The sequence below is a fragment of the Lygodium microphyllum genome, chromosome 11 (assembly GCF_053477565.2).
Source record: "Lygodium microphyllum isolate KBCC chromosome 11, Lygodium_microphyllum_v1.1.10, whole genome shotgun sequence".
Lineage (NCBI taxonomy): Eukaryota > Viridiplantae > Streptophyta > Polypodiopsida > Schizaeales > Lygodiaceae > Lygodium > Lygodium microphyllum.
In genome coordinates this window covers 76650693-76676085 of record NC_141145.1, presented here as the reverse complement: position 1 = coordinate 76676085, position 25393 = coordinate 76650693, and the positions used below count along the sequence as shown (strand labels likewise).

Below are 25393 nucleotides of genomic sequence, written 5' to 3'. Positions count from 1 at the left end.
CAACTAGAACATCATGTACCACACTAGCACATCGAGATGCTTCTAATTGTGACTCAAAGAAAGCAGACTGATCCATTCCTTTTTGAGAGGCTTGTTTGCTCATTTTGGTTGAGGTGTCAGCTACTCCAGAACTGCTCTCAGCTTTTCTCTTTTTTGTGATAAAGATACCACCAGGCCAGAGAGTCTGCACACAGTAGCAACTATCTTGATAAACATTTACAGTGAAAACCAGCTATGAAAATTGTGGATGATCATATAACAAACTCTATCAGAGCACATGACAAACAGTAGCATATATAAGCACAAAATCCAGAAACATTTGTTCTCAAGTTTCAGAAACAAAACCTCTTGCAGTAAACTTATTGTTGATGCGACTAGATCCTCCCGTCTAAGCTGCTGAATTTGTGTGACCAACCAGTCATCAACTGCATCACCCATTCCTAACTGCAAAATTTGTTTTGCCATCCAAAAGACTTGGCGTCTGCAGGTCATGATGATAATACGATCAAAGATCATGCATGGATTTGAATGCAGCTTTTTCAATTACTGAAAATCATGAAGCCATGTACTAACCTTATCCAACCTCTCTCCTGCAATTGGAAGATGCTGTCCACCAGGTTGAGTAGTGGGACAGTTAGCTTTGGAGGTATCCACTGCAAAGAAAAGTGAGTGAAAAAAAAAAATTACAATCAAAATGAAAACTTCTATTGCAGGTTCTGAAACACAGGCCTAAGGCATAAAATGCATTTCCTACAACTTGGACCATAACCATGTTGAGCATTAGAACATTGCAGTATGTTAGAGTGACTGCGAAGAAGGCCATCATCCTATTCAAATCATATGCAACAAGAAGGTAGACAAACATGCACTCATTTGATGATGTGGAAGGACTCTATAGGAGCCTTTCCCATGCGCAATATCAGACTCTACTTCTCGAAATCATCTTCCCTTTTCTCAACCCAAACAGTGGAAGGTGAGTGGCAGGCTGGCTTCTAAAAGTGACATTAGCCACCACTAGAACATCACCACCCAACCACACGTGTCATCTAGTGCAGGTCCTTTGATATCTCCCCCACAACACTAATACAAGAACTGCGCTATCTCAGTCATCTGCTTATCATGTCAGCATTATGGTCATCTCTGAATTCTTAACTCACTAAGCCAGTTCAAGACATGAAAAGATCTTGACTGTAAGTCAAACATTGTTTTATTTCATTACTTGAACCTTTTGCCTATCCATTGCCTTCTGGTACTTTCTTCATCAAGTGTCCCATCCATGCCTTGTCATTTGGCACTAACGTTATCATGTTAGCATTATGGTCATCTCTGACTTCTGAACTCACTAAGCCAGCACAAGACATTAGGAGATCTTGACTGTAAGTCAAGCATTGATTTATTTTATTACTTGAACCTTGGCTATCCATTGTCTTTTGCTACTTTCTACAAGTGTCCACTCATGCCTTGTCATTTTGGCCCTAGCATAGTTAATGGAACCTTATTTTACCCACATCTCTTCCTTGTTCATGTGCTGTTCACATGCTCATGTTTGGTGCACTCACTTTTGTTCAGCTCATCAATGCCACACGTTCCTACCACATTCTCACTTAAACATGGTATTTTGTGGGATCTGGCATGCTGGTCCCTCCTGTGTTTGGCTTTTTTCATCCATTTTCTCACTGACATTTCCTTATAGCAGTTCCATTTCCTGTATTTCGCCCATGTTTCACTTGCAGCCTGTTACCCATCTGCTATCCAGGTCCATTCTCCATTTGTATTGCATTTTCCATTCCTCCTCCTGTATCTTGCTGCAGCAGCATCATCACCAAAAATGTCTTTTACAGCTGCATTTTCACCAAAGCTCAAACAAAACTGTCTCTAACAGTTTCCAGCCACCAAGCATGTGCATTTCCTCCACGACTTGTGAAAGATGAATTGTCTATCATCCAGTCTTTTTCGGGATCTTTAGGTCTTCTTCTTGGTTGTTCCAACACTTGGCTTTCAAAAGACAAGGTCTCTCTAATGGATTGCTTTCTCTCATTACCCTCTTCCTCAAATGGTTCTACCTCTCTCAAAACAACCATCTCTCCTATCATTTCCATATTGTCTAGCAGTTCCCCATGTCTTACCTCAACATCTTCTAAAGACAATTGACCCCTTTCTTCTCCAACAATGTCTTCTAAATATAGTTCATTCCAATCTTCTTCTTTAACATCCTAAATCAAGGCACTTTCCTCGTCTTGCTCAACCTCCTCTATCATTGCTATCAGCCCCAAAGGGGAAGTCATACTACTGCCCTACATGTTTGTCTTTTAGTTCCCGAAACGGTACCTCCATGGCATATGGCCATCTCGTACATTTAGGAGTATTCATATGGAGAGGTGGTTTGCTCAGTCTGATTATCTGAGCAGTAGTATCTAAGTCAGCAATGTGTTGTATCATCATATACATGTAGTTGAAAGCATGTGCTTTGATTCACCTCCATGTGTAGCATGGGAAAGATACGAATGGCAGATTTTTATTGTGCATATGTGTGTCAAAAGATGACGTACCAACGAGACAGTAGGGTTGGCGGGGAGGAACACGGAGTGAACTCGGCAAACGTGGAGAAGAGAAGAGAAGAGAGAAGAAACTCTGATGAATGGAATGATGAAGTTCCGAATCATGGAGTGAATGTGATACAAGGGAACAAGGGTGCCGTAGCACAAGGAAGATGATGAAGACAGCCACAAACCACGAACCACGAACCGCCATGTCCTCTTGAAGGGGTGTGAGGGTAGTGGAGAGGTTGGAGAGGAGGTGATGGACTGAATGAATCAGCCGTGAGGAATGAATGAGAGAGTGGCCTATAAATAGGCATAGTCAATCTAGGATGGCGCCCCTTTTTTGGGGCTGCAAACCCTAAACGCAAAACGCAGAAACACAAATACGCAAACTGCAAGTGAAGGGTGAAGGGTTTCTCAACACCCCCTCTCAGGCCCAAAAAGGGGAACAAGAGAAGAGTGAGGTGGAGATGCAATGCTACATGCTGAAGAATGCTCATGTAGCAGGTGCCACTTGGACAGTATCCCGCATGGGGAAATTGTTCACTCGCCCAAGCGCCCTAGTACAAAGATGATGAAAACATGCAATGCATAGGAGGAATGTCGGACTTTGTATGGTGCCGAGAAACATAAGGATATGCCCGTACTCGATCTCGGGAGGTGGCTCCATGTTGACCAAGTGACCAAGGCAAGAATATGTAGAGAACCCCTAAGATCCAAGATTTCCACCGCAAAGGGAACCTGCAGTAAAGACCAGTAGATAGAGTGAACTGGAGAACCCAAAACTCAACCTCGGGAGAGAAGCCACTAGCTCCGTGCATCCATGTTGGAAGGAATATGAAGGCCTCGTCACCAAGTCGCGGCTAAACCTCCGAGATCCCGATCTAGGTGGTACCTGAAGATCTTGGGTATCAGTAGAAGAGATGACTAGTCGAAGACAGCCACCCAAAGAAAGTAGAGGATAGGTGAAGAACTTCATGTGGAGTAGGTTCCGCCTCTGAGGTGGGAGGTGGAGGAGCCCCCGCTGAAGTCGAAGAAGAAGTAGATGCCCCCTCTGAGGGCAAAGAAATAACATCCCCCTCTGAAGTAGATAGGGAATCCAAAAACTCATGGATCACGAACTCCGAAATGTCTGATGACGAAGAAGTGCCGCCGGTCGTGCCGAAAAAGGTATCTGGGATGCCGAAGAGCTCCCAAAGGTAGCCTCTCGAACCTAAGTAGTCGAGGGCGGGGCTCAAAATGAGCAAGGGGTGGGCAACAGTCGCTGTCTCTCAGTGGAGCAGACTGGGTAGCCGAAGAAGAGGAAGGAGTCGAGCAACCACTGTCTCTCGAAGGAGTAGACTAGCGAGGAGACGGTATCAAACAATCACTGTCTCTCGATGGAGCGGACTGCAGATCCGTAGGTCGTGGAAGCCACTGTATCTGAAAATAAGTGAGAGAAGACTGCCGCTGATATTGTGACGATCTCCAAGAGGTCGTAGCGCCAATTGATCCTCCATGTGCTCAAAAGGACTTAGTGCGCATCGGATGCATCTTATTGCCTTGAGCATAGTCCTTTGATAGCCAATGTAGAATGATCTCTATGGCCCAGAAGGGAGAGGTGGCACAATGAGTGCCTGTTGGAAGACGCATATACTCCGGGGGGGGTAGGGAGCAAAGGTCGAAGTCGACAGCCTTCGGTGGGATGTCCGGTGGTACCACAGTAGGAGCACCAAGTAGTCTGGTCATCTATTGGTAAAGAAGCCATGGATATCAGTGTGTCTTTCTGAAGAAGGAAGAGGTCAGCCACCATGAACCACGAACCGCAACGTCCACCTCAAGAGGTGTGAGGGCAGTGTGAAGCACGAACCGCAATATCCGCCGCAAGGGGTGGGAGGGTAGTGGAAGGGCTAGAAGTGAGCTGCCAGTGGAAGGAGGATGTGACCAGCAATAAGAGATAGCAACCAGTAGAAAAACGCAAGTGAGGAGAGAGAAAGACTAAAAACGCAGGCAAGATAGCCTGTAGGAGAGAGAAAGTCTAAAAACCTAGGCAACAAGTGAGAGAAAGACTAAAAACGCAGGCAGCAAGACTGTGATGGCATGGCAAGCTATATGGCAGCAGGTCTGCACATGAACAACAGTTGCCTGGCTGGAATCAGCTCCAAACTGCGTGAAGAGGGCTGGAAATCAGGCGCCAACTGATGGAGACAACAATGGACAGCTTCGGCTGAGATGTCCTCCACGAACGGGGTGTGGGCAACAAGCTGAAACACCTGAAATCTGCAAAAACGAGATTTTGATGCAACTGAAAAAGAAGAGAAGTGGAAGCCGAACCTGCCACCGGTCTTTGCCTTCACTGGAGTGGAGGATCTTTGCCGTTGTTTGAGCAGATCCAACTCTGATACCATGTCAAAAGATGACGGACCAGCGAGATAGTAGGGTTGGCGGGGAGGAACACGGAGTGAACTCGGCAAACATGGAGAAGAGAAGAGAAGAAAGAAGAAACTCTGATGAATGGAATGATGAAGTTTTGAATCATGGAGTGAATGTGATACAAGGGAACAAGGGTGCCGTAGCACAAGGAAGATGATGAAGACAGCCATGAACCATGAACCGCAATGTCCTCTTGAAGGGGTGTGAGGGTAGTGGAGAGGCTGGAGAGAAGAGGTGATGGACTGAATGAATCAGCCGTGAGGAATGAATGAGAGAGTGGCCTATAAATAGGCATAGTTAGTCTAAGATGGCGCCCCTTTTTGTTGCTACAAACCCTAAACGCAAAAACACAAAAACGCAGAAATGCAAAAATGCAAACTGCGGGTGAAGGGTGAAGGGTTTCTCAACTTGTGTACTTTTATGATCCAATGATGTAACTCATGTTAAGCTAAAAAATGCATTATAAAACTAATTAGCTCTTAAAAACAGCCCAAAACATGTAAATTAGCCACAATTTCATTAAATGGTGTGCAGTCCTAGAGTACCTATGTCCAATAACCAAACCCTAATTTGGGAGGATCCACTTATCTATAAATAGACTAGCTGTTGTCTTGCAGTTTTCAGCCATTAGCTCTCCCTCCAGTGGCTGCCCAGCCCATCATGACTACTACTAGGTCATCACCCGCCCTTGGCACCCTATCCACTGCTGTCACCCTATTGTCCAACTTCTTCCCAAGCATCATATAGCTTATGTTTACTGCAATGCATGCTCAGTCTACATTAGATCTTTCTCCTACAACCGTCACCCAATCTCCCATTGCTGCCGGGGATTGGCTGCCATCATCTTCAAGTGGTAACACTATCAAAACTCTCCATGGCCTTTAATATCCTGACACCGTCTAGGTCATTTAACTTCGAGGACACCAACGTGTATATTCTATCCTCATTTAGAACTCCTGAGGTATCGCTGTGTCGCTGTGTCTATCTCCCTTCTCCTCAGCTCCACTCCTCGTTGGCAGCCTAATACTTGCTTCAGCACCTCTTGGTCTGCCATCCTGTACGCCTCCCGCCATGTCCTGATGGTACGAGCCGGGCCAGCCTCCCAACCAGCCCACTAGATGTGGAGGCGCTTGCCAATCTGTGCCCCTTCTCGGTCCCTGACCAGGGGATTCCAAATCACCAACTGACAGTCTATCTCCTCCTGGCAGCCTGGGGGGCTTTGGATTAGGGCCTTACGGAGGCCTTGCCACACGTGGAGCAAGCTGCGTAGAAAGGGTGATCTGGGCTGACGTGAAGATCCATCTCAGGGACGGCCTCCACTCACCGCCAAGCCTCAAACTACAGTCCTGAAGAACCTCCTGCAATAGGACCTTCCAGGTCTGCCCTCCCGATGTGAGGCCGCAAACAACTAGCTTGCCCAGGAGGGCCATACTCTGATACTCTGGGTCTATGATCCAAAGCCCTCTCTCTGACTAATGTCGTATAATGGTTGCCCACGCCACCTTGGCCTTGGAATCCCTGGAGCCGTCTAACCCAAACCAAAGGAAATTCCGCACTAGGCGGCGAAGCTGCATTACGGAGGAGGAGAAGCACCAACACGAGGCGATGTATCAGGCCATCGCTAGGAAGACTTGGTTAGCTACCAGGGCTCGGCCGGCTAGTAAGAGGCGAGCCGTGCTCCAGTAGGTCAGCTTCCTCCGAATAGAATGGAGGACTGGAAGAAATTGTTGGGCGGGAGTGATGTTGAGTCCCACCTGGAACCCTAAGTACCAGACGGTCTGTCCTCTGCTCACCCATCTAAATCCCAGGTGGACGCGCACTCCGTGCTAGAGTCCGGGTCTGTAAGAAAACCAACCGACTTTCGCCAGTTGATTTTTTCTCCCGCTACAGAACAGAACACCTCAAGAGCCAACCTCATTCTCTCCAACATCAACTCGTCGTCCTCTATGTAGAGCGTTGTATCATCTGCATACTCTGAGTCTAACAACTCGGTCTCCTCTCTTACTAGAAGTCGAAGGCCGCGTAAACCGCTCACACGTGACCTGAGGAAGTGAGACATCGCCTCTGCAAAGAGCAGGAACCTGAAAGAGAAGGAACACGTACGAGGCCAAGGGGCAGCCCTGTCGGACCGATCTCTCCAGTCGAAACTCCTCCCCTCGCCTCCCTCCTATGAGAACCTTGCTGGTGGCCAATCTGTGAAGTGCGGAGACCCCAGAAATCCAAGGCTGGAGAAAACCCAACCTCACCATGGTGCCCCTAGGAAATCCCAATCCACCCTGTCATAGGCTTTCTCAAAATCCAAGAGTAGTACGGCCAGTCTCTGCCCACTGTACTGGGCCCACTATGTCCCCTCAAAGAAGATCAATACATTGTCCAGGATGCTCCTATCCTGGACAAAGCCTGTCTGTGTGTCATGGATGATGTCTCGAAGCAAGGGGCGTAGTCGCCTACCAATCATCTTTGCCACTGCCTTATAGGCCACTGATAATAAGGTGATCGGTCTCCACTGGGAAAGCTCCAACCGGTCTCCCCCTTTGGGGAGAAGACTGATAAGGCCTGCCGATAGACTCCTTAGCATCTGTCCTAAAGTGAAAATCTCCTGAAAGGCCATCAGTAGGGGGTCCTTCACCACTTCCCAAAAGGTAGTGAAGAAAGCCTTAGAGAGGCCATCCTCTCCCGGGCATTCCTGCCCGTCCTGTGTATGGAAAGCCTCCTCTAGTTCCTTCTCTGTGAAGGGGGCTAGGAGGGAGCGTCAGATCTCCTCTGTGACGAGGGACAGGATGTTATCCCAGACCTGCTGTCTACATCGATGTCCTCTAGCTGAGGCTATCTCCTGCTAGAAGAGGCGACTATAGTACTCGGTGGCAATCTCCATCACCTCGTCTGTGCTAGAATGGATCCTCCCATACTAATCTCAGAGGCTGCGTATCTGCTCTCCTGAGGTGCGAGGCTGGTACACTTGAAAAAACTCCCTACACATCGTGTCCCCCTTCCGCGCCCAGAAAGCTGCTGAGGTGTGGAAAGAGAACTCAGAGCGCTTGTCCTCTAGTCCAGCAATGGCTGCTCGTGCACGCACCTCCTGTGCGTGGAGAGTGGGATTCCCTGGTGCCTCCTGTAATAATCTCTGCGTGGCTGCAAGGTCCCACCGGAGTGCTCCCTCCTCCTCCCAGCTCTGCGGCCTGGCCTGTATGGCTGCCTCTTGGCAGATTCAGCTCGACTCAACTAGGGCCTCTGCAACCTCCTCTGCAATCTGGCCCCCCCTGCCCCACTCTCTGGTCCAAATCTGCTCTGTCTGTCTCGTCACCTCCTCCCTCCTGTAGATCGAGTCAAGGATCCAACAAGATCGTATATCTAGGGCAGATGCTAGGGGGATCTAGTGTCAGGAGAACCGGGCAATGATCGGACAACGTGGTGCCTGCCAACTGCCCAATCTGGCCTCCCGGAGAGCCTTCCCACTCTCCCACATAAAACCTGTCCAACCACTCTAGCGGGACTCCACCTAGCCACCTAAATCCCCAAGAGAAGTCCAGCGACCTCTCCCTCCTGTGGAAGGCCAGGTCTCTCCAGGCATCCCATGCTCCTACTGCCAGCAGAAACACCTCCCATGCCTCCTGCTCCTCCCCGGCCATGCCCTGGTAGTTTCTCCCTCTGCCCTGCTGGTCCTCCAAAACCTCTAGGTTGTTGAAGTCTCCTCCAACAATCCAAGAGTCCACCTCTGGGAGTCCTTCCGCGATCTCCACCCAGAACCTGCTACGTGCCCTAGCCTCCGTAGGGGCATAGATATTAAGGACTCCAAGGAACGAGTCCCCAATATCCAATCCGATCCATAGCAACCTCCCTGCCACTATCGTCTCGTGATCTCGAACACAAGCGGTAAGACTCGGACCAATAGAGGTGCATACGCGTCCACTCCTACCATGGGCACCTATGGTGTGCTCCCAGTAAGTGAGCGAGCTGCCTGGGAGTACCTTCCCTACCCATTGAGCCTGGGTGAGAGTGAGCTTGTGCTCCTGTAGAAGTAAGATGTCGATCCGTCCGGCAAGGGCAGGGTGCAACTATTGCCGAATAATCAATTTCCTGGAACCACGTGCCCCACTGTAGTGGAGGCTATTCACATCCAGGATGCAAGGTGCCCCACTGTTCGGTGTGGAGACTGCTGATGACGAGAAGCAGCTATGAGGCATACAGGTTCGTTTTTCCGCCGGGCAGGACGGCCCATGGTGGCCCTCGGCCGGACCATAGGGGTGATAGAAGTTCCAAGTGATACTATCAATGCATCTATCAGCTATGCTGAGAGTCAAGACTCTGTGCACTGGTAGAAACGGGCCGCCTGTGCCAAGGGCCACTCGATCACATCCCTCGGAGCTCTCCACTGTGGAGGGGCTCGAAAGATAATGCTCAGGTCAGGGACCTCGGCACCCATCCGCTGGGAGGTGTGGTCCGCCACCTGACTCTTCAACTCTTCCTCTATCTGTGTCATCGTCGACTCCCCCGAGTGAGAGGACTAAAGAAGAAAAGCATAGTGGTCCATCCGGTGGTGCTAGTAGATGGACCTTGCCCCTCCTTAACTTACGAACCACGAAGATCCCCACCTCTAGAGGTAGTGGAAACTCTCCGTGCTCCGCAACTCTCAAGTAGGACCATGGGCCACTGCGGAAGAACTCCTGTGGCAACAGGTGTACCTGTCTCGGAAAAGTGTGACGGGCGGCAGGGATGGATGAGCTGGTGGTTGTATGGGGGGAGGGAGGACTGCTGGTGCGAAGAGGATGTAGGCGTGTGTGGCTCATCACCTCTTGTGGAAGGAGGGGGGGTGGGTCTTGGGGGGATCGCCTGAACCAGGTGCGGATCATGGGGGATGCTCGGTACGAGAGGTGGGGGGGGGGGGGGGGGGGGGGGGGGGGGGGGAGGATGATCCAAGGATGGCGAGATGGACGGAAGTTCATGGCGGGTGGGTGGGTGTGGGTGTGTGTGTGTGTGTGTGTGTGTGTGTGTGTGTGTGTGTGTGTGTGGGGGGGGGGGGGGGGGGGGGGGGGAGGGGGCGCGCGGTGGGTGTGGGGGCTGTGGGAACTCAAGAGAGGTAGTCTGTGAAGCGGATGGTGGATGTGGGGGGCTGCGGTCCTGCCAGGTGGGGCGGGCAGAGGGGGCTGTGGAGTGCACTGCCGAGGGGGCGTCGCACGCCCACCTGCTCCCTGCTGCCGAGGCTGGGTTTGAGACGTTGGCTATGCCCCCCATGCCATCTCCCTCTCTATCGTCTCTGGACCCGTGTGAAGCTATCAGCGTCCACCTACGGGCCTGTTGACTGAGCCACCTTAGCTCCGAAACGCATGCAACATGCTGCCTGATGCCCAAAGTCGTGGCAGTACAGACACTACCCTCCCTGCCCCGTCACAATGACCTGTTGCCTAAAGAAGTGCCTGCCCGCCTCAATCTCTAGGAACTGTGGGATATTCTTGACCTCTTTCACTACCACCCGTACCTTTGGGACTCCTGCAGCTGTCACTGCATCCGTGAAGGACACGGAAAGAATAGTGCCGAAAAGCCGTCCAAAGTCTTCCACCAACTGGCGATACTCAATCGCCAAGCCGGGGAGAAGAAGGGTGCCAAAGAAACCTGTTGTGGAGTGCCTACCAAGGAACCATGTGTATGACCCCCTTCGTGGACGCATATGGTGAACTGACGAGTAACTCGCGACCTGCGTCCGCTGAGCTGAGCCGGACCATGAAGATCCCTTGGCCCAATAGGACCGCCTCCTCGATCTGCGTTGTCCCGATGCGCAACGTGGAGTGTAGCCAGTCCCAAAGCTGGGCCCTGGCAAGGGAATGTCCTACTACCTAACCATAAATCGTTGTTTCCATTAGCTCCAGCTCCTTAGCTCGGACGGCTAAGAGTTGTTTCTTAGAGAGGACTACGTGCAAGGTATTTGACTGGGGGGCACTCGCTGAGTGTGCCGGGGTCTGACTGGAGGTTTCCATTGCACGTCCCTATTGAAAAACGTGCCAATCACACTGCTGAACTGGCGAAGGGGAGGGAGCGCTGCTGCAAATGAAGGGAGTAACCGGGGTGGGGTGGGGGTGGTGTGCGATGTCGATGAGTCGCGCGGGTGAGGGGCCTGGAGCTGCCAGTTGAAAGGGACGAGGGACAGCACGAGAGTTGAAGGGGGCTGAGCGTCAGATTTGGGAGGCGCATAGGGGTCAGAAAGGGGGGGGACAACAGAGAACGTCAGGTTGGGCGTCTGATTGGGGGTCAGCGCAAGATTTGGAGGGGGGGGACCCAGGGCGGAGGGAGGTTGGCGCGAAGAGGTTTTTCTGGCAGAGCCAAAGCTAGGGGGGGACAGGTGCGGGACAGTGTTGTTGAAAGCAGCACGATGGCGCGACAGTCTGGCAGGGGGAAGAGGCACAACGCGGCACGGGAGGGGACAGGCGGATGGAACGGTTGGGTCATGGGGGAGCGCTGTGGCGAGTCAACGTGAGAGACGGGGGTTGCGGGAGCACGCTGGTAGGTCAGCGATGACAGGCGACGGATCAAGGATGACTCGTGTTAGTTTCTTCAGATTAATCAAATATCTGAAGATTTGCTTAACAACTCGCCAATGTATGCTCAATGGGCTATGCATACACCTACTCATCTGAGATACTACATACTGAATGCTAGGGCGTGTGTTGCAAAGATAAATAAGACAACAAATAGCCTAGTTGTAAATTGCAATTGCATGAAAAGCCTATGTAACAACTTATCCACATATTGTGACTGTGATATGATGATGCCATGCTGATTTTGAATGAGTTAAATCCCCAAGTAATAGTGTAGGAAGCCCATATCTAACATAGCAAATGCATGTATTAATTTAGCCTTAAAATCTGTAATTTTTCCCTTTATAGGTCCAATGAGCAACATGTCATCCACATAAAGAATAATAATCAACAAGTCCCCTTCATTCTTAATGTACAAAGTGGGAGCAATCAGACTATTTTTGAACCCTTTGTTAGCCAAATAAACATCAATTTTAGAGTACCATGCACAAGGAGTCTATTTGAGACCATAGGGAGCTTTATGCACCTTGCATACCATGTGCTCTTTCCCCATAAGCGCAAACCCTAAAGGTTGTGACACACAAACATCCTCGTGCAAATCCCCATTCAAAAATGTTGTCTTAATGTCCAACTAATGTACTTTCAAACCATAATTTGCAGCCACAACAATCACACATCTCACCGTACTCATAAGGGATGTAGAAGCAAAAGTTTCCTCATAGTCTATGCCCTTCTTCTACACATAGCCTTTTGCTTTCAACCGTACTTTGTACCCAATACTGTCATCAACCTTGCGTTTAAGTTTAAAAATCCATTTGATGCCAATGGCCTTCTTACCAAGTGGTAAATCCACAAGATCCCATGTAGAGTCAATAGCAATAGAGTCCAATTCATCCTACATGGCCTACATCCAATGTACATCTTGCGGAGCTTTGTCCAAGGAAGTAGGCTCATCATCATCCAACAGTGAGCTCATAAACACATGCTCTTCACTATCATCTACTTCCAAAAAATAAGCCAAATGTACCCCCCTTGCATCATATGTTGCATATCCAGCAGCCCTTTGAGTGCGTTAAGGTAAGGGAGCATCCATTTTACTCTCTTGCAAAGTATATAGCAGCCCTATCAAGACTCCTTTGGCTGCATCCACAGCAGCCCTTTCATGTTGTACTGCATCTCCCACTACACATTGCAAAGCATCATCAAAACCCTCCTATTCGGGAGCATGTGGTGCAACAATAACTTGTTGTATTATGTCTATCCTGCCATTTACAATAGGCATGTGACTCCAAAGAGAGTGGCAAAAGACCCTCAAAGACAAGTGGCTAGCATTTGAAACTGATCATGTGAAAATACAGTATTTTCAGCATATATGACATCCCTACTAACAAAACCTTTCTTTGTGCATGGGTCATACAAGCAATAGCCCTTGCTCTCAACTATAGCCATTAAATATGCATTTCACAGCCTTGTCATCAAGCTTCCCATGAAGCTCTTTCAGAACATGTGTATAGGCTATGCAGCCAAACACGCGATAGTAGTTAACTTTGATTTTCTTGCCATACCAAGCTTTGAACTGTGTGATTGTCTTCAATGCCTTAGTAGGTGCACGATTTAACACATGATATGCATATCGAAAGCCTTCTAGGCAAAATTTATAAGGCAGCCACTTGCATTTCAGCATAAAATGAGTCATCTCTATAAGTATCCAATTTTTCCTTTCAACAACACCATTTTGCTAAGGTGTCATTTTAATGGTGGCCAGATGTGTAATGCCATGGTCAAGCAAATATGTCTCAAAAGCACGAGACATGTACTCTCCCTCTCTATCCATGCGAAGTGTCTGCACTTTCAAGCCAATTTCAGCCTCAAGCTTTACAACAAGATGTTTAATACATAAACACATCAGATTCAGCTTTCCACCCATACACTATGTATACCGAGAGAGGTCATCAATAACTGTGACGAAGTAAAGATGGCCCCAAGTGCAGCTCATGGCACCACAAAACATCAGAGTGAATAAGCTGCATTTTTTGGACAGCATGCATTGCACCATCCTTTTTAAAAACAAACCTATGCATTTTACCCAAAATACATCCCTCGCATGTATAAGGAGGTGGGATTTCCAATGGAGGCAATGCATCTACCATATGATACCTCTGAAGGGTCATCACATATGATACCTCTGAAGGGTCATCACACTCCCAAAACTCATACATCCATAGTAGGCATGCCTTAACTCCACATTCTGCATTGCGAGCGAAAGAGTAGTAATTGCCAAAGCATCATGAGACTGTCTATCATAGGTATCCAACAAAAAGAGACCCTTATACACGGTGCCTAACAACCTGAGTGCATAATCCATCTCTCTGTCTCTAACAATGCATTTGTCATCCTCAAAGATGACTTGAAAGCCATGCTTATTAAAAGCTAAGATACACAACAAGTTCTTTGTAATCCCAAGCACAAACAAGATATCCAAAAGCATGAAAGTGGAACCATCTGCAATAGTAATTACGACTATATCAATGCCACATACATCATAATTGTTGTTATTCGCACACGTAACACGCTTCCCAATAGGGATTGAATGCAAAGAGGTAAATAGACACTTCCTGTAAGTGATGTGCTTTGATGCTCCACTGTACCAATACCATGTGTTCACTATTTCAGCAGCATTAAATGCTGAATCAGCCATCGAAGAATCAAAACTGCATGTGAGAAATGCAGTCCTCCTCAACAAAGTTGGCTAAAGCATCACCCTCAATAGATTTGTTGGCTAACGTCTCCTAGGCAACCAAACTAGAGTCCCTCTTCTCTTTGGCCAATCTCTTCTTACATTCATCAATATAGTGACCATGCTTCTTGCAATAATGACATTTCCGCTTTTTCTGTGATTTTTATGTGTCTTGAGCAACCTTATTTGATGGCTGTCCAGCATCAACCTTTTGCTAATCTTTTACATTTTAGTTGACTTTTCCTTTGCCTTTGTACTTAGAAAGCATAGCCACATCACCTAAACACAATGCAACATTCTTCCAAGTCTGTTCTTCTTGCAACAGGAGACCCTTGAACTCCACAAATGTAAGGGGCTGCTACCCCACCTCAAAGATAACATCAAAGAGGTGTGGAAACCAAGATATGACTCAAAAAGAGAGTTCATTGTGATGTTTACCAATTCACCATCCTGAATGACCTCATCAACATTGAGCACATGCTCATGGAAATCCTGTATGTGCGTAAGGTGATCTATCATGCTATCACCCTCATCTATGTTCACATTGGCCAATTCTCTATGGAGATAGGATATATTGGCCTCATCGCATGCTACAAACATGTGCTCAAGTATATCCCAAGCAAATTTTGAGATCCTACAAGACCAAATGTGCAAATAATTGCCCTTTTCATCGATAAAGCAATCAAAGAAATTCTTGTGTGTCCTTCAAGTCCCACTTCCTCTAATCCTTGGTAAGAGGGGGAGGAGCAACAGCACCAAATATCTGTCCTCAAGCATTGCATTGAGGTGTCTAAGATGCAAGTCCTCCTAGTCGCTCCAAATCACATGTGACATAGTCCCACAAATCCTTCGCCACAAGAAGATTGCGGACCATAAACTACACAATGGGTAGTTTATGCCATCAAGTTTGTCCTCCTGAGTGAGGACACCAAGGATGCTACTCTGATCATTATGCTCTTGATGTGTCACGTTGTCAATGATGTACAAAGAACAATAGCCAAATACGTCATAGCTGAAGTACAGAGTGTACTCTTTCAAGTACTAAGAATCCCCATGGGATTAGAATGCAAGTACCAAATTGTCACAAATATGCCAAAATGTACCGAATGTCACACAAATCAACGCTCAGCATGCAAATGACAGCAATGTACTACTATACCGCTCTTGCCTCAAAATGCATGCCCACAAAAGTATAGTTTACAGCAATTTAATGCCAAGTCTCACCAAAATTTACTTTATTTCCACAAAATTTTCTGCTCAATCTGACTGTAACAGCAATTAAATGCTGTTGTACCACTTGTTTTCTACCTTAGAATGCATGTTAGGCAAAAGCCCCACATTTCTTCACAAAATTTCAAAGAAATGGAAGAAATTTATACCTTACAGCTCAAATTTTTGCAGATATGTCACCTCGAGATGCATGCCAACAATAAACAGCAGCTAAAATCCACCTTGCAATATGTGCTAGAGCCTTGCGAACAAAAAAGCCCAAATTTCCTACACAATCGAGATGAAATTGCACAATGTTGGGTTGCCGGGTGTCGGTCCATGCATTCGAGGCTGAATCAAAGAAAAGCCCCAAATGTTGGGCACGGGCATGTTCAGAAGAGTGCACAATGTTCAGGACTCGTTGTGGCAGCTCGGTCAGCTGAGCTAGCAGTCCAAGTGGCGGAAATGTCAGCAGCTAGGAGGTTGTCGGCGAGGAGCTAGTGCCACACTGGCTCTGGAGATGTGCAAGGCAGGCACTTCAAAGCCAGCGCAAGTAGGTGATACAATAGCGGCATGGCGCAATTGGCACAAAACAAAGGCATTGCAAGCTACGACGGGCAGACCACGTAGCATGAGCAAGGCAACACGCAGGAAGCAAGACACAGCAGTGCAAACAAGGAGCAAGTAGCGGCGGCGGGGCACAGTGCTGCATGGTAGCGACAAAAGTAGGCGAGCGACAGAGCTAGCTAAGCACAACGCTGACCATAGCAGGTAAACACGTCAAAAACGTGTTTTGTAAGTTTGTTTCAAGAGGGGGTAAAATAAGAAACGCAAGTTTTTTATATAGGCATTTTTTACAGTTTTAACTAGGGAAAGAAATTTTAAACCTTTATGGAACTCTCGCCTAAACAAAAAAAGGCCAATCGAGCTTGATTTAGAATATATGAGAGTCAAATAATAATAATATGTTACGCATCTATGATCTATTATTGACTTATATTAAAGTTAGTCTTTGGACAACCTATACTATGGTTCAAACCTAAAACATTATGATTCATACATATCACATAAAGAAAAGTGAAATAAACATGTAAATAGCCCATATACAAGATGGATTGAGTCAGGTTGCAACATCATGATTCTCATTTCAAAACAAACTGATAAAATGTCAAAATCCAAAATGAATCATAATATATCATAAATAACTCATAAATGAGACTAAAGTCAAATAATAATCAACTCTCAAGACAAGAATAGATACTAGATTGACAGAGTCCAATAATCAAACAAAATCTCAAAAAGGTAAGTCTTTTAGTCTCTCATTCAAAATCTCGAGCCCACACAAGTCATTGCTCATCATCATCATCATGTTTAACATTGCCCAACAATTTTTGTCAAAAAAACATTTTTCTTTGTTCCCAACCCACCCACAAATAAAATAAAATAAAATAAAAACCTCATGTTTTTAACTCTCAAAAACATTTCTTACTTCAAGAAATGTTTTGTAAGTTTCAAACCCAAAGAAACATGTTTCTTTGTTGCTATGGCGGAGAGGGGCAAGACTGACGCAGTAGTGGAGCGAACAGATGGCAAGCAGACGCATGGGCAAAACCAAGCATCAAGGGCACTGGTTAAGTGAGCACACTTGGATGGCAGTGGCGCTAGCTAGACGGACTACAGCAGCATAGTCGATGGTTCTAGCGGCAACGGTGGTGGCACTAGTGGTCAATGGGCTAGGACTGAGCACCACTAGGCACATTTGGGCTTCAGGTAGCTGAACTCTTCCCGCACGAAAACAAAGGCTGTTGGCAACAAGATCTCGGGCTGAGCGGCACCAATTGGCAGTGTCTTATCAGAACCTGTTTGTGAGCTGCTCTTATACCAAATGTGAGAAAACAAACTAGCTATGGAGGAGAGAGAAACGAGACAATGACAGCAAGCTGAAGCAAGAGAGCAAAGTGTACTTGCTGAACTAAAAGAGTAAAGGTACAACCTGAGTTATGTTCGGAATAAAGCCTCACTGTGCCTTTTACCATGTCCGAGTGTAAACGCACCCTTTTACTTTTCTACGTTATATATATTCAAAACCTAAAATGTGGTACACAAGTCTTTGTACCAAACATCAAGTGTCGTGTTCACTCTCTCACTCTATTGTTCTCAATTCTCTACACCTTTACTCTCAGCTCAGCTCACGTACAACCTTCTTAACAAACTAGTATCAAAGCTCACAGGTTGTGCACGCTTCCCGAAGTCAGTGACGATCGTCAGGCCGCATGACAAGCAAGCAAGAGCTTCAGGCACCAGTCGTCAATGTTTAGCACGTGCAGGGGAGGCAGTCGACAACACGCAATAGGTTGACATAGGCCAAACGGGACCTACACACGACTAGCAAGTGCATACGCAACCACGCTCAGCGTCCGTGACATGACCACGCCCAGGCAACAAGGCGACAAGTTCAGCACAGACGAACAGCACTGACGAGACATGCTGCAAGCACACAGTGGACGGGACATGGACGAGACACAAACGAGACGGCTGGGCTTCAGCCGGTGACTAGGACCGGTCGCCACGAACATGGCACGCAAGCAAGCAGAGGTCAACATTTTTTAAAGGGAAATATTCTTCTTTTTTCTTCTTCTTCATCGGGTGTTCATACGCCAAGGCACAAAGCCAAATTGTCCCCAAGAAAATTGGGGCTTTATCCAGATTTGGGGACTTTAATGCAGAAGTGGACAATCTGACTCAGAAATTGCAAAATTAGTGCACATTTGCTTGTGAAATTTTGGGGCTTTTCACACTTAAGTGAAATTTCTCTAATTTTAGTGAAATCTGTGCATACTGGACCCGAAAAATTTTGAGCTTTTGCAAAATTTCATCAATTTGTGCAAGAATTGCTTGGTATATGCACTTGGGTACTTGAATTGATGCAATTTGAACAAATTATCCTCTAAAAATTTGGGGCTTTTGACCCAAATTGTCAAATCTATGCTCGAGAATGCCTTTGGAGCAGAAATTGCAGTGAAATTTTGGGGGTCTAATTGTGTTAGAAATTGCTTGGTCTCTAATTGTGTCAGAAATTCCTTGAGGAGTGTAGCAAACGACATTTTTTAATTCTGAAAATTCATTTGCAGATCTGAAATTTCTGCAATCTTGGGATTTTCATTGCTGGTTGGTTCTCTTGTGCATTGTGGTCACTTGTGTCATATTTGGGCTTGCCTTTGGTGACTAGTTAGTCAATTTGGGACAGAAAATTATGGCTGGAAACAGTGACAGCATTAAACTTTTGCACATTAAGAAGCTTGAGGGTACCCATAATTTTGCAATCTCGTAGAAACAATGCTATAATGTCTTGGTGCAAAAGAAACATGTAAAGCCCATCAAAACAAAGGGAATCAGACCACCAGGTATGGAACAAGACGAGTGGGATGACTTGGATAAGCTTGCTCGCTCTACCATTGAGCTCTCAATATCAGACAACTTGCTTTGCAGCTAGCAAGGTTTATTGGCTGAAAAAACTGATGGACTTTCATATGAAAGAGGGTACAACTATATCTGTACATTTGAATGAGTTTAACTCAATTTTCAGTCAGCTGATTGCGATTCAAAGCTACCTCCTTGCTATGCACTCTTCCTGAAAGTTGGGATACTTTCAGGACAGCTTTGAGTGATTCGAATGCTCAACTATAATACTCTGATGTCGAGAATTCCTTATTGATGGAAGAACTCAATAGGCAGAATAACTCAGCAAACAAGTCTTCAAATGCATTACACACTAGAGGCAGATTTCAGCATAAGAGCAGTTCTAAAAACAGAGCACGCAGTAAATCTCGTAGAAAGAATATGGAGTGCCATCATTGTGGCAAAAAGGGGCACTACAAAAGGGATTGCTTTTAACTGAAGAAAGAGAAGGGCAAAAACAAAAACAATGAAGCCAACAAGGCTGAAAACAAGGACAACCAACATGTCAAAAAGAGCAATGTGAAAATAGAAGAGGTTAATGTAGTCACTCATAATAATGACAGTGATGGTGATGTACTTCTAGCTTCTTCTTTGGATGCACATGCATTGATTGCAGATTCTGAGGATGATATTCACACTTGGAAACTTGATTCAAGTGTATCTTTTCGTGTCACACCCCATCATGAGCAGTTCTCTGACTACAATGGTGTTGTATGTGGTGTTGTCCACTTAGGGGATAACTATGCATGTAAAATTACAGGCATTGACAATGTGAAACCGGAATTTCAGCATGGCTCCTTGTTTGTTTTGCATAATGTGAGACATGTACCTCAGCTCAAGAAGAGCTTGATAAGCACAAGGCAACTAGATGATGAAGGCTATCACACCACCTTTGGGGATAGCAAATGGAAAATATGTAAGGGCTCCTGCATTGTTGCCAAGGGGTCCAAAAGTGATAGTCTGTATCCTTTGCATGTATCTAGTGTGTGTGACCATATTGTCGCCATAACTGAGCAGCCAAGTGTTTCTTTGTGGCATAGCCTGTTGGGACACATGAGTTAATCTGGAATGAAAGTACTCTCTCGTTTGTGTTATTTACCGTCTTTGAGGTATGCTGATTTTGAACAGTGTGACCATTATATTTATGGTAAACATGCTCAAACGTCACACAAAAAACCTCTTTCTCTAATGTCTTCACCCTTAGAGTTAGTACATTCAGATGAATGTCAAATGCCAGGATTATCTCTGGGGGGAAGAAGTATTTTATTACCTTTGTTGATGATGCCACACGCCAATTTTGGGTTTATCCAATCCGTCACAAAGACAAGGCCTTGGATAAATTTAAAAAATTCCTGGCACTTGCTGAAAATCAGACCAGCAAGACCTTAAAATGCATTCGCTCTAACAATGGTGGGAAATATGTGTCCAAAGCCTTTCAAGAATTTTGTAACAGCAAAGGGGTTAAAAGGGAGCTTACTGCTCCTCATAATCCACTCCAAAATGGTGTTGCAGAGCATATGAATAGGACCATTTAAAACAAGGCCCATACAATGCTGTCACATGTTGCTTTACCCCATGATTTTTGGACAGAGGCTATCATGACAGCCGTACACTTGATTAATCGGTCACCAAACAGGTCTTTTGGGTTTTGGGGGGGGGAGGGGGGGGGGGGAGGGGGGGGGGGAAGTTCCCCAAGAAGTGTGGTCGGGCAAGCCACCTTCGTATGCACACTTGAAAGTGTTTGGCTGCGAGGCATTTGTGCACATATGCAAGGAAAAACACAGCAAACTTGAGCCAAAGTCCTGTAAATGTATTTTCCTAGGATATGGTGATGAAGGTGAAATGGGGTATAGATTATGGGATCCCGAGAAAAGAAAACTTAAAAGTAGTTTGTAGCAATGATGTCATCTTCTGGGAAGATCGCATGCACAAACAGTGCGAAAAAACAGAAGAGGTCCGAGGGGTTGTATTTCAAGAAGATGTACCAATAGGATAGCAAAGAATGCCCATTAGACAACGGCAAATACCTGCTGAAAATGTCCCTAAAATTACAGGGAATGATGCTGTAAATGATCAGCAGGATCTTGCCCATGATGTCCCACAAATTCAATGAGAACATGTGCACCTGGAACAACCTACAAAACAGCAAGCTATTAATGCATATTTACAAGCTGAACAGCCAGCAAATATTGACCACTGGGTCCGTAGGTCGACCAGAGTGCAAAAACAGCCAAATAGATTTATTCCTGGAGTAAACTATGTGGCTGATTATGTCATGTTAACAGATTGTGGTGAACGTCATGCTTCCAGGAGGCAATGGACAGAGAAGATAGTAAGAAATGGCAATAAGCAATGCTATCAGAGATGGAATCTCTCATGAAGAATGGCACTTGGGATTTGGTGCATTTGCCAAAAGGACAAAAAGTGCTACCCTACAAATGGATTTTCAAAATGAAAGTCACTTCTGGTTCTTTGCCCAAGTACAAGGCACGCTTGATTGCTAAAGGATACAAGCAAGAACATGGGATTGATTTTGATGAAATCTTTTCTCCTATAGTCAAAATAACTACTGTGCGAACCATCTTGGGCTTGGTTGCATCTGAGGACATGGAACTCACATAGATGGATGTAAAAACAGCCTTCTTACATGGTGATTTGCATGAGGAGATCTATATGCAGCAGCCTGATGGTTTTGTTGCAAAGGGAAAAGAGCACATGGTATGTAAACTCAACAAAAGTTTGTATGGGCTGAAGGAGGCACCACACGAATGGTATCACAAATTTGATACATTCATGCAATCTCACCGATTTCATCATTCTCAAGTTGATCACTGCTTATATACCAAGAAGGCAACAGATGGCAGCCTTATTCTCTTGGTATTGTATGTGGATGACATGCTAATTGCAGGCAAGGATGTTCATGCCTTGGACTCCTTGAAGCAAAGTCTACACGATAGCTTTGATATGAAAGATCTTCGTGAGGCAAATTACATTCTTGGCATGCATATACTCAGAGAGAGATCAAAGGGTCTTCTTTATCTGTCACAGTTGGGTTATATTACAAAAGTTCTGCAACGTTTCAATATGGAGGGAGGGAAAGCTATTAGTGTACCATTGCCTCCATATATGAAACTTAGTGTAGATGACAGCCCTACATCAAATGATGGTAAGGCTGAAATGGCTAAGATACCTTATGCTTCAATTGTTGGTAGCTTGATGTATGCTATGTTGCTGCTTGGGCAGTTGGTAGCTTGACATATGCTATGGTTGCTACACATCCTCACATTGCATTTGCAGTGGGAGTGGTTAGCAGATACATGGCATATCTTGGCAAAAAGCATTGGAAAGCAGTGAAGGGTATCATGAGATACCTTAAGGGCACAAAGGATTTGTGTATCTGCTTTGGTAAGTAGAAGTTATCTATTGTTGGTTTCATGGATGCAGACTATGCTAGCCATCCTGACTGCAGGAAGTCTACTTTAGAATATGTGTTTATGTTCATAGGAAAATCAGTCTCTTAGATATCTAGGCTACAAAAATGTGTTGCACTATCTACTACAAAGGTAGAATATGTGGCTGCCATAGAGGCATGCAAAGAAGCTTTATGGCTTTCACAACTAGTGACAGAGCTTGGGATTACAGAGGTTCCTATCCTCCACTGTGACAGTCAAAGTGCTATCATGCTAGCACGGAATCCTGTCTTTCACGCAAAGACAAAGCACGTACAGGTGAAGTATCACTTTATCAGGGATATACTTGATAACAAAGGCATTGAGCTTGTCAAGATACATACAAATGATAATCATGCAAACCTTCTTACGAAGGGTCTTCAAGCCGAGCCGTTTGCTCATAACCGCCAGATGATGGGGGTTGGATAGTATATGTCTTTCAGCTAGGTACATGCATAGACTTAGCTAATTCTTTCCTCTACCTTCAAGCACCTTGCCTTTAGGTGGGAGGTTGTTGGGAATAAAGGCTCAACGTGCCTTTTACCGTGTTCGGGTGTGAATGTACCCTTTTACTTTTGTACTTTATATATATTCAAAACCTAGAATGTGGTACACAAGTCTTTGTACCAAACATCAAGTGTCGGGTTCACTCTCTCACTCTATTGCTCTCAACTCTCTAAACCTTCACTGTCAGCTCAGCTCACGTACAACCTTCTCAACAAGTTAGGTCAAGGGTTGTCCTAACCAGCCCTCCACCAACTAACTAGAGTTGCTAACTAACTATAGTCCCTAGTGTCATTACTTTTAATGTTAAGACACTAGGTACACACACACTAAAGTGACACTTATATGAGTGTTTACACCACACAAATTATATGGGCATTGCCCAAAATTGACAAATTCTAACAAGATGTAGGTAAATCTAAAGAGTATCTTGAGAACTAACCTAGTTTATGAAATGGAAATATTGAGAGGCAAGCTTGTTTAAAATAAAAGTAACTTGGTTGTCATCTCACTTTGGAGGGTCAATCGTGGATTGGTGGCAATTTTAGGGAGTAATTGTTGATGCGTTACCTGTTAGCAATTATCAGATCTTGGTCGTACAGGCGCCACGTGGCAGTCTGGTCGGACTGACCAGTCGGCCAACCACGTGGCAGTCCGACCTGTACAATACCAGTCGGCTACATTTAATGCAGCCGACCTGCCTTTTCTGGGCGCATTCTTTTCGGCTATTTATAGCCGACATTCTGCACAGTCTTCCACACTTTTGTTTGTAGATTACAGGCTGGAGATTCGTGCAGACTGCAGCGTACTTCGAGGTGAACAGCAGGTTGCATCGTCGAGGTGGAGACACGCAGTTCCGCGCACTGCGCCCGTGTACATATCTGCATATCTTTGTATACAACACACTTTATACAGCAGATCTTCATCTTCCACTGTCTCTTTCTCTCTCTCTCTTCTCTCTGCGTTCACTCTCTCTCTCAGTCTTGGTCCCACGCTTCCGCATCGCTGCACTCTGACATTACCATCTTGACTTTTAGGTCATCCCCTTTCTTTTTGGAACAGCTAGGCTAGTGGTGGGCTTGTGGAAAACTTAGCGAGTAATTGTTGATACTGTACCATCACTTTCAGGTCGTCATCTCACTTTGGAGAGTCAATGGTGGGTTGGTGGCAATCTTAGCAAGTGATTATCAACACTTTTACCATCTTTACTTTTAGTTCATGCCCTTCCTTTTTTAGAACATCAAGGCTAGTAGTGGGAGAATGGTAAACTTAGAGAGTAATTGTTGGTATTGTGCCATCGATTTGAAGTCATCCCTTTCATTCACATCTCAAGGATGCAAGAACAAAATATTGAGATTGAGAATGAGACTCATGGAACAAATCTTGCATTGACTCAACAAGGGTGGTAGCATTGCAAGCTCTCCATTGGTGGACAAGCTAAAGTGGAAATGTAGGGATCAAACTCAGACATAGACCCTTGAACAAGATTCCAAAATGCAAAGAATGTTGCCTTATGTTGAAACGTGTTGTGAAGTTAGACCCATTAAAATGAGGTGTTATTAGTGAGAGCCTTTCTCTTTAAATGCAAATGGAAAGGCACTTATCGCAACAATAAATTGTCTTCCCTATTGGGGAACTCTATATTCTCATTGGCTTATTGTTGTGACTACTATGTATCTATCTCGACTTTGAATAGGGGTATGCCTTGGATGTTTTGAAGAGACTAAAATAAATAGAGAGATGAAGGAATATGTGAGGAAAACATGGGCTGGAAGATGGTGTTGGATTGGTTTGCTGATACAACTCCCTTAGAACCTAGATGAATGGAGATGGTTGAAAGGGTGCCATATAGACTCTAGTCATGAGGATCGTTCTGATAAAGATGATGCGAACCTTTCCTCCATCATGGAAAAGAGTTAAGACAATAGATGTTAGCTTGTGCGCTTTTAAATCCTTAATGCTAATGTTGAATTAGGTGTCGAGCAATCGGTTGATACCCGGACCAAAGTTGAAGGCTCAGACTAGAGGGCAGAGTGCAATGGTCAAGGATACTTAAAGCAGCAGTCTAGGCTGTCGAAGCTGAAGGAGTGGGAGATACCACAAACAGTAGGGAGGTCATGATGCAAGGATTAAATATATTTGGTATGCAGCCGCCTATGCATGGTATGCAAGGCCCAATGTATCCAAGTATGGCAAGTGGAATGAAAAACCCAATGTATAGCAATGCTGGCATGATGTTGGGACACAAAGCGGCAAGTTTAGCAATGAACACATACAGTCCACTATGTCTTGGACTCATGGTATTAATGTTGGTCATGAAAATGCTCCGTATGTTGCTGCATGAGGGAAATGCAACCAATCTGCCCTTTTTGGCAGCAATGTGAAAGTTCCAGGGATCTAGTGGTCCAAAGGGACAAAGGCCTAGACCTACTGGAGGTTTCAAGGCAAGTGAACTTAGAGGGAAAGTTCCCATATACATTTTGGTGAAGTTTCAACATTGTTTCACCCACGGAAGAATGCAAATGGATAGAGGGTGACCTAAAGATCATCCTC

General features: G+C 45.7%; 1 protein-coding gene across 6 annotated transcripts in view; it reads right to left on the bottom strand.

Moving 5' to 3' along the window:
* The window catches only part of LOC148028984 (uncharacterized), a 161507-nt gene that overhangs the window by 52227 nt on the left and 83887 nt on the right, over positions 1 to 25393 (bottom strand). For all 6 annotated transcript variants that reach the window (XR_015692358.1, XM_087687772.1, XM_087687773.1 and 3 more), the window contains 3 exons: positions 574 to 653; positions 346 to 481; positions 1 to 184 (listed from right to left, as the gene is read on the bottom strand). Coding sequence is in view for 5 of the 6 variants with exons in the window: in XM_087687772.1 (XP_087543898.1) it covers positions 1 to 184; positions 346 to 481; positions 574 to 653 (400 nt within the window). In the remaining variant the exon portion in view is untranslated. The remainder of the gene's footprint in view (positions 185 to 345; positions 482 to 573; positions 654 to 25393) is intronic.